Below are 10,448 nucleotides of genomic sequence, written 5' to 3'. Positions count from 1 at the left end.
GGATAGTAGCAGGAGCACAAGCATGTTATGTTGGAAACACCTATTGCACTTCAGACATTTCTTCTTCTTCTCTTGTTTTTCTATTTATTTCCTTACTTACTTACACATTGCACAGCCATGGAGACAGTGGACAAAGCATTTCACTACTATACTCTGTATAATTGTATGTGACAAATACATTTGAATTGAATTGAATTGATTCAGAATGCTGCAGCACGCTTGGTCATCAATCAGCCAAAGAGGAGACATGTAACTCATAGTTACTCTCCATTGGATCCCCATAGTGGCCAAAATAATATGTAAATCTCACCTATAGGACACTTACTGGACCTGCTCCCTGTTATCTCAATTCTATGATCCAGCTGTACATCCCCAACCGCCCAACAGCGTCTGTTGTGTCAACCAGTCATAAACGCTAAGTCAAATTCAAGATTCTTTTCCTCAGTGGTTCCTCGTTGGGGGAATGAGTTGCCCATGCTCTCCATTCCTGTGATAGTTTTGGGTCTTTCAACAGGGGTCTAAAGACATATCTGTTCAGCATACACTTAGGTAATTAAACGGTTCTTGTGAGTTATGGTTTGTATATATTTTTCTATATAATATAAATATACGTTTTCTATATATTTATAGTATTTGTTTATTTTCATTAAGCTATTGATCATGGATATTGCATTGACATTATTGTTTTTTATCAAATCCCATAACAATAACCGTAAATACCACATCCATAATGCCAACATGGCTAGTGCCATGTTCACACCTGCTAAACACAGCTACATAATTAGATCTATGGTGTATAGGCCACAAGAGAGACCAATACCACTATTTAAATGTATTGTATTTCCCTGAGGTCATCAAGTCAATTACAATAATGCACACTTATAAGTAGGGCGCAGATGATAAGATGATTATACTTCATTTCTGCTATACTGTAAAACAATACTATTGCCTTGGGGTGTAGGTGACACCGTTAAATCAAATATGTGTGCCAAAAAGGGTATACACAATATACCAGCGGGTGGTGCTTGGTATGGGTGACATTGGCAATTGTAAAGAAAAGTAACTGTTTTTAGTCGCTTTTATCGAACATGACTCAGACTTGCAACTCTCAACCTGGATCGACTGATTGTCAGCTGGCTGCTCCACGCCCACAATTGCTCAGGGCAAAAGCTTTAAATTAAAACAGGCACCTGAGCCCCCCTGCAGTGAGAATCTTCAATGTTACCCATGCCTCAAGCAGACCTGACTTGGAATGGGTGTAATTAAAATGCTCTTGATAGGCTGAATCAGGTGTGTGTTAAACTAATTAGAAGCGCCACTGGTGAGTTTAGTCAGAGAGCGATGGAAAGGTGTGTGGATGTGTGTGTGTGTGTGGGAGGGGGGGGTTTACTCCAGAATCTCCACAATGAAGAGGCACTGGCCTAGGGCGCCATGCACGTCTGGGGCCTAAGGTAAGATATGATAGCCAGGGGTGGGCACTGTGAGGTGGGGGGAAAGTGAGGGCCGTTCCAAGGGTCTTGTACTGACAGGGAGCCTCATAGAGCATAATGGCTACCCAAAGGAAAATGTGTTGACTTGTAAAATGTGTTTTCCTTGCCTCATGAGAAATAAATCAGCATTTAATAAAATCTCACTTGTTTCTCCTAAAGGAGCGAAATAAGGAGAGAAATGAATAAATAAGGCGAGAAAATAATAATCGGGGGGGGGTTATATTCCTTAAGGATTACGCCCTTCTGGTGAGAGCCCCATAGGTAGCAGTCATTCCATACACATTTAGTTTGCTGCTGATGATGAAGTAGGCTACTTTTAATAAAGCAACACTACATTTGAGCATATTGCCATGCAGCTGTCGTGACATGCATTGCACTGCTCCCACTGGCGAGGAACATCAATTGTCACTAGGCCTAGGCTACTTATTGTTCTTTTCGGCTAATGTAGTTAATTGCTTGCATATCGTGTTTCATAGGTTTACGGCACAGAATCGTGTCCATTGTGTTGACTTGTCATCACCTCCAGCATCACAATGTCATGAAACTCTAGTGAGATGATGTAGGCTAACCATATAATTGTAGGCCCTACTATATAATTTTACAATGATAACAACGTTACAAAATAACAATGACTAGTTTTTTTATGACTGCTGCTGAACAGAGCGAATCTACAGGGGAACGCATGGCACTGTAGGCTACCTAGCTGCAAGAAAGACTGTACAATCTTGTTGTACCCAAAGCATTGTGCATTGAAAGTAGGCTATAACTACTTTTTTAACAAACAATACAGACAGGACATACCTCTTTTAAAGTAGATGTATTGACGTTGAAGGTGAGCAGAGCACTTAAAGTCAACACTATCCACCAGAAGCATTTTGGAACAATAACATGAGCATTAAGTCACTTAACATATAAGCATTTACAGTCATGTAGAATGACTGCTAATTTGCTGTCAGTATCACTTTCGATTGCCACGGAGGGATGTGGTCTCCCGGGCAACGGGGGGAGCTATTTTCAGCCGCGGGCGTATTGCCACCCAGAAGGTCCTCTACACAGCTCCGCGCGCAAGCAGTGCAGTGTTCTTCAGGAGTGTGAAGGCCATGCCAGTTAACAGGCTTCCCTCAGCTACAACTCTTACAGAATTTGACTCGGATATGTTCCGTTTTTCAGAGAATATCCCCTTTCTCATTTTGCCGAGATATTTTCATTTGACCCTCAGATTCAGTGAAAATCGAAGTTAATAAACCCCCTTATCTCACAAGTGCGATTTATTCATTACACTTGTCGGATCTATATCTTATGAAAAACTATGTCACATGCGCCTGCCCTTTTGGGGATGGAGGTTGTTGCCTTAGGGTAAGATAGAAAGTAATTTCAAATGGTTGCCATAATTTGAATCCATATTTTTTCTATTTCACACGGGCAGGTCTAGGCCTATTTGTAGATACATTTCAAGTATAGACAATACAGATGTTTAACCATCCAAAATCTCACCCCAAAATGATTTATTATACCTATGTGCACTAGATTGTCAGTGAATGATTTTTTCACAATTTGTTCAAGAAATAGTTTGTGGGGTGGCATAAATAGTCATGTACTTTCCCAGTCCCATGCATGCCCTTGAATGAACTGAACAAAACTCTGTGTGTGTGTGTGTGTGTGTGTGTGTGCCCGTGTAACCATGCAGGTAAACTAGGGACATCTCAACATGTACAACCCACGCCTGCGATCAAGCTCCCCAGGGTCCATTGATCATTATTAGACTAATAGAGCTTGTCTCGTCTCCCCCTATCAAAGCAGCAGGGCCGCCAAGGTCTGTGTTTCATCTCCATTTAGAGACGAGCAATTGTCACCAAATTGCACTATCCCACTACCAGGAAACACCTCAAGGTCCTGCGATCCAGGACTCGCCTTTAATGTGTCACTGAAGACAACACAATGACACCAGATGCTTCTTTGTGTCTAGTCTCTGAAGGCCTCTGCTCTTAAATTCTCCATGCCTATATGTTTTGACACTATGCATTTTCCTAAACATCCATTATGTATTTGTCAACAGTGCATTCCTTCTTTATTATTATGGTTTTGCTATGATAATTGGTGAGGTATAGTATCTATTACATGTCCTTGTGCCATATAAACAAGAGAATCACACAAATTGGCACTCAGGAAGGTGAGAGAGAGAGAGAGAAGAGGGAGAGACAGTGAGAGAGAGAGGGGGGGGGGAGGAATTGACAACATGCAAACACAGATCCCTTGGCACTTGTAGACAAATAACCTCTCCAGAGAGCCCTCACTCCAGGTTCAAAACAAACGGGAGAGATGGAGAGAAAATTAGCGAATGGGAGAGGGGAGGAGAGAATAAAGAAAGCGTGTGAGGCTGAAAGAATGGACCAAGTGAACAATGCGTCGTCTGAGCTGTTGAGTTGTTTCTAGTAAATATATGGATATGATCTGAGGCCTATTGTGATAGAGGAAGCTTTTCTCTGCTCAAGTGTTATTCATAATCAATTTGTACTGTTTTGTAAATAAAAAATAAAAGCAAAAAAAGCATAGGGATAAGTTGCCAAATAATTATTTACATAGAAATAAAGGTCATTGTATAATTCATTTGATACAAACAATTGTTGGCATACAGAAATGATACATAGAGAACCATAGTTAACCCAAGTGGTTAGAAATATACAGCTAAATTAGAAAACCAGGGTGAGAATGTTATGTTATGAAATGGGATTGAGTTTATATACATATATTATTTGTAATCAACAGCAGTTTTTATTAAAGATGTGTGAAGTGTGTGGGACAGCGTGAGAGACTGTGCACCCTCAGTGCATGCTATAATGATTACATCACCACATTTCATGAAAGAAACATTCACACACTCTCTCTCGGAACACATTCTCATTCTCATTCAGATAATCTCTCATTCAATCTGTTGTACAGTTCAGCTGAATAAACACTGGCCCCCGGTCTCAGCGTCCCTCTCCTAAAACCAGACTGATGGCTGCCAAGTCTCTTAACTCTCTGCCTCATCTCATAAAGCTTATGTCCCCACACACAGACATGTGCATTGTGTCATCCCAGAACAAATCATGTCTTTTTCCCTTAGAAAACCACACTAAGCAGAGCTGCATATGACTGCGCAACACAATATAAACTACCTTACTATTTCTCTGTCTCAAGGCAAAGCAATTCAACGTTATACACAAAATTCATACGCAGAGACAATTCAATTTGCCTGCCATAAATAAAAGCAAGAAGACTACATAATGAGTCATTACTACACTACACTGCTGTCAATCTTATCTTAACACTCAGGAGTCCAAGGCCTGTCAACCACTTTTGAGGTATTCTAACACGCCTTGATATTTTGATTACCTTGAAATACCTATAAACATTGATCCAAAAGTGCTACAGGTTCGCATTACACTTGATCTTTAAGTTACATTAATTATAGTATCCGTTCTACGCCACTTCTACTTTCCTCGACATGCAGACCTGCTGTACAAATGGCAACTTCTACTAATAAACTGCCTGGTTCTGTGGTTCAAACAACCTTCATGGCTCAATGTGAGGCTATCCTCGATATCCTCGAAAGTGGGACATCACAACTGTGGCCATGCACCGCACTTTCAATCACACATCTTTTTAAAAGAGCTGACAAATTGAGCAGACAATTTGTCAAGTTATAACCTGGATTCTCTGTAAACAAACCTTTTCCTTTTTCCGGATAATCTAAATATTTTAACAGTGTGGGACACTTTCAGATTCAGCAACATAGTTCAATAGTATCCTAAACTGCATGAGGATAAAGGACAATTTTAAACACAGAGAGTCTAGGAATTTTATACTCAAAGAGTGTAAGATAATATTGGGTGCCACCTCATGGTCTTTTGCTGATTTTTATAACAACAGACTTCACCAGTCTGTGATTGCAGAGCGACTGTAGGTGTCAGTGACCTACGTGCGAAGGTTCCGCTGGGATACTCACGAGTTCCGTCGAAACGTGTGGCGATGGTGTCCAGAAACGTGTTCTGGGGCGCCAGCAGCCCTTTCATGACCGGCATGGTGCCGCCGTCGGTCCTCAGATGCTGCGGGAACGTCGGTGGTCAGCCCCCACGCCGGGAGGTGAGGGGTCAGAGGTCACAGAGATGCTGTCATGGGGCACTGGGGGAGCATGGAGAGAGAAGGGGGAAGAGTGTTGCCCTACCCTACCCCCATGGAGTCCAGCCTCCACTGCACTCCACCAAATGCCCGGCTTTGCCCCTTGCCACCGCTGATCACCGGACTCCTTCCACTGGATCCGCTCGACTGATGGTCCACCGGATCTCCCCCAATGGGTCACTCAAAAGGCGATTTCTGTTAGATCTGCAATCCCTCACATGGATTGCGAAACCCACACCGTACCGAAGCACATTGCTTTCCTCAGGAATGTAGAAGTTTGTCAGTTGAAAGCCCAACTCCTTCCCTCTTGCTCCTCTCCTCCAGCCTTTATTCTCCTCTTTCACTCCCTGAAATTTCTAAGAAACAACAAAAAAAGGCAATATAAAGGAATGAAGGTGTGTGTGCGCGTCCTCCCGAGTAGCCTGCTCAGGTGTGTGAGAGGGAGGCTGTTGCTGTGCCTGTGCTCTGGTGGTCGGAGCGCTGCTGGGTGGATGCGCGGGCTACGGAGCCGCTCTGCTTCTGTCTGACGCTGCTGATGCTGTCGCTGCACTCCATGTGCGCCACCGCACTCCTGTCGCCGAGTCTGTTCCACTCCCTCAGAGAGCACTGTTTTTGCGCTCGCTCGCTCTCTCTCTCTCTCTCTCTCTCTCTCTCTCTCTCTCTCTCTCTCTCTCTCTCTCTCTCTCTCTCTCGCTCTCTCGCTCTCTCTCTCTCTCTCTCACACACACACACACACACACCCTCTCTGTCTCCCTCTCCACTGTCTAAGCCTCTCTCTCACACATACATCATCTTCCTCTCTTCCTCTCTCTCTCTTTTTCTGACTCTCCCTCCTTCACACACACTCACTATCTCCCTCTTTCTTTTTTCCTATCTTGCTCACTCTCTGTCTCTCTCACACTGACTCTCTCTCTGTCTGTTTTTATCTCTCCCTCTCTCACATACACTATATGTCTTTCTTTCTCTTTCCCTCTCTTTCTTGCTCGCTCTGTCTCTCTCACACAGTCTCTCTCTCTCTCTCTCTCTCTCTCTCTCTTCCTCTCTCCTGACTGTCAAGGAGCTACTGAGGCATAACAGAGGCAGAACAGTTGCATCTTTCCAATCTCTCTCTCTCTCTCCCTCTCTCTCTCCACCTCTTTCCCTCCTCCCCCTCCTCAGTTACCACCACCACCTCCTCCTCCCTTTACTCCTCCCTCCCTCTACCCCCCCTCTCTCCAATCCCTCTTTCATTCCGTCCAGTTGTGTTTAGCGAATGAGATTTACTAGACACAGTCATAGAAACGTATGTATAGACACACACACACACTTACAAATACAAATACAAATACACACACACACACACACACACACACACACACACACACACACACACAGAGCCCACTGAATGAATTTCCCAGGAGACTTTACACAGACAGTGCAAAAAGAACACTGAAATTGCTGAATAAAGAAAACCTGGCTCATTAATACAAACAAATAAAACACAAGCCCTGTCATCAGCACAGAGAGCATGAATTCAAATACAGCATCATTACAGTAACACAGTAGGGCTGTGTATTTGCAAGAACCTGATGATACAGCAGCATCAGGATACAGAACTTATGATTAAATATGTCGAAAATGAACTGTCGGCCATGAATCTTTGTTTGCAAGCTATTCATTAAAACCAATACAGTGCAATACTCATTGATATAGAGAATAGTGACAGCATTATTGCAGTATGCTGTCGAAGTACTTTAAATAAAAAAAAAAAGGTAATTTATTTCTTCCTCTGGCTCTGTTTCTGAATCAGCAGTGGTGCTGATCTGTAACAGTTCTACTGGATATGGGCTGGATCGCTCCTACGGTCAAACACTTCTGAACTGGGCTGCCACTTCAAACTTCCCCACTTCCTCCTTCTTCATCCCACTGCTAAGAACGCGATCAACATTGGTGTCCTCGTCAATTTAGTGTTCAGTTACTAAGAAATAATTCTGATGGCTGAACCCAAAGGATCACTCTGAGCACACAAATACGATTTGGAGTACTTCATGAGTGCAAACCCATTGTGGATTCTACGGTCCTGTTCCATGAACACTGAGGGGCTCGGGCGCAAGGGATCTCTTTTTATTTCAAATAATAATAACAACAATACCTGGTCATTCTACATAGCCGTGTAATAACCAGAAGGTTATTGTATGGACAAGGGGCTAAGTCCACAGGCTGGGAGGATTGCCTGATGGTGTCCAGGGTCTGGCAACCATCCTCGTTATTCATATTCCACCAAGATATCTGCTCCATCCTCCCCCGCTTGGCCCCTGTCTCTCTCTCTCCCTCTCTCTCTCTCTCTGTCTCTCTCTCTGTCTCTCTCGTCGAAGAATTAAAGTCAGAAATGAAAAGCCCAAGGAGAGGGATTAGGAGGATAAACGCAGGGAATGTTTTTTAGCTGAGACTCTAAGCCAAATCGCCACAAAACAAACGCAGGAGATCTTAATTCACTCAGCCCTCACTCGCTTTGGCATTTCCTCTTTTTAATTCACCCTCTGCCCCCCTCCCCTGATGCGCCATCCAGAATTCCGTGTTTTAATTCACACTGGACTTAATTTCACCCCTCCTTCTCGCCCAGTGCCTCTCTCTCTCTCTCTCTCTCTCTCTCTCTCTCACTCTCTCTTGCTCTCTCTCCCTCTCGCTCTCTCTCTCTGATAGCTGTAATAATTCCTTAAGTTCCTGGCAGAAATCTTAACCTGTCTGCTAGCAATATCTCATCTCCATGTGAAATTGCACACATTTCTCTAAAGTCTAAAAGTATGTTTCACATTCATTCTCCTATTAAATGATATAATGACAGCAATTATGTCTCACCTCTAATTCACTCAACAGTTTCCCGTAGTCTCTTTTTTGCTAAATATACAAACATACACAAAGTTCAAAATAAACAAAATAGAGTAAACATAACTGACATAACTAGATGTACCGCAGAGCGGTACAAAATATGACCGCCGCCCAGTCCAGCACATTTTTTCCACAAAAATAAATCACGCTGAAAGGCCTATATGATTCTAACTGTCTCACTAAATTGCATTATCCACACTCAATTCTCACTGGTATCTGCTAGACAACAAGTACCAAAACATGATTAGTTCATAGATTTCACATGTAAAATTCATTTTATACAACCCCACCCCCATCTTGCCTGTTCATAATTCTGAGAAATTCTTGAATTGTGTGCATGTGTGCGTGTACATGTTTATGTTTATGTGTGTGTGTGTGTGTGTGTGTGTGTGTGTGTGTGTGTGTGCGTGCTTGTGTGTTTGCCTGCGTATGTGTGTTTGTGCATGTGCATGCATGCGTACATATGTCTACTGTGTGAGTATGTGTCATAAGTATGATAACTGTGAATGTATGTGTGTGCGTGTGTATCTGTTTATGCACATGTGTGCACATGGAATGGGTTAACATGACCCCTGGAGGCAAACATACGCAAAAAATTGGTCATCCTAGGCCCTACGGTTCTCAAGATATTCACAGAAAACTGTGTCTGCCCTACCCTCCTTTCGGTGGGTCCAGTACAGCGGGGGGGCTACAGATCAAAACAAAAAACGATGGTTCCATGCTATCCACGTGTGGTTACATGCCCACCAAGTTTCGTGTACCCCGGTCTTTCAGTGTCCCGGGAATCCTTGTTGGTGTATGGTCACTAAATGTACACATAAATTATTTTATTGTAAGGCCCCCCATAAACGAAAGTTCACAAAACTTGGCATGCATTCGGAGGGTGTCATAACTACACTTCCTACACTTTCAATTTCGTGCAGTTTTGACCATCTCAGCCAGAGCTATTGTGATGAAAACACCTAATTTTTTGCTTTTTAATTTTTAACTAGGTGGCGCTATACATGAAATAAGTGGTAATGGGATGGGTTGACATGCCCCCTTAAGACCAAAATACAAAAAAAAAGGTGGACCTCCTAGACCCTACGGTTCTCGAGATATTCACAGACAACTGTCTCCGGCCACCTACAGGCCAGTTGGTGTATAGTAACATAAATTAATGTATTATGTGGCCCCCCATTAACGGAATTACACGAAACTTGGCGTGCATTCAGAGGGTGTCATAATGATCCTACACTTCCAATTTCGTGCAGTTTTGACTATGTTAGGTCACAGATACCTGCGATTCCAACACCTCATTTTTACTTTTTTGTGTTTAACTAGGTGGCGCTATACATGAAATGAGTGGTTATGGAATGGGTTGACATGGCCCCTTGAGATCAACATACAAAAAAAAATGGTCCTCGCACATGCTATACACAAGCACACACACACACACACACACACACACACACATGCTATACACAAGCACACACACACACACACACACACACACGCACACACACACACACGCACACACACACACATGCATGCTATACACAAGCACACACACACACGCACACACACACACACACACACACGCACACACACACGCACGCACACACACATGCTATACACAAGCACACACACACACGCACACACACACACGCACACACACACACACGCACAGACACACACATGCTATACACAAGCACACACACACACGCACACACACACACACACACGCACACACACACGCACGCACGCACACACACACACACGCACGCACACACACATGCTATACACAAGCACACACACACACGCACACACACACACGCACACGCACAGACACACACATGCTATACACAAGCACACACACACACGCACACACACACACACACACGCACACACACGCACACACAAGCACACACACACGCACGCACACACACA

At 43.4% G+C, this 10,448-nt stretch overlaps 1 protein-coding gene across 1 annotated transcript in view; it reads right to left on the bottom strand.

The window, feature by feature from the left end:
- The window catches only part of LOC143138319 (voltage-gated delayed rectifier potassium channel KCNH4-like), a 66,276-nt gene extending 60,722 nt beyond the window's left edge, over nucleotides 1–5,554 (bottom strand). Inside the window, exon 1 of the mRNA XM_076298814.1 lies at nucleotides 5,479–5,554. Coding sequence (XP_076154929.1) covers nucleotides 5,479–5,554 — 76 coding nt within the window. The remainder of the gene's footprint in view (nucleotides 1–5,478) is intronic.
- Nucleotides 5,555–10,448: the final 4,894 nt, after the last annotated feature.

Source organism: Alosa pseudoharengus, unplaced genomic scaffold (genome assembly GCF_046254945.1).
Source record: "Alosa pseudoharengus isolate Yale_2024_CS ecotype anadromous, Long Island Sound unplaced genomic scaffold, YU_APseudo_1.1 YU_APseudo_1.1_scf_21, whole genome shotgun sequence".
NCBI lineage: Eukaryota > Metazoa > Chordata > Actinopteri > Clupeiformes > Clupeidae > Alosa > Alosa pseudoharengus.
Note: the sequence above shows the minus strand (reverse complement) of the source record. Positions and strands in the feature narration are given on the sequence as shown.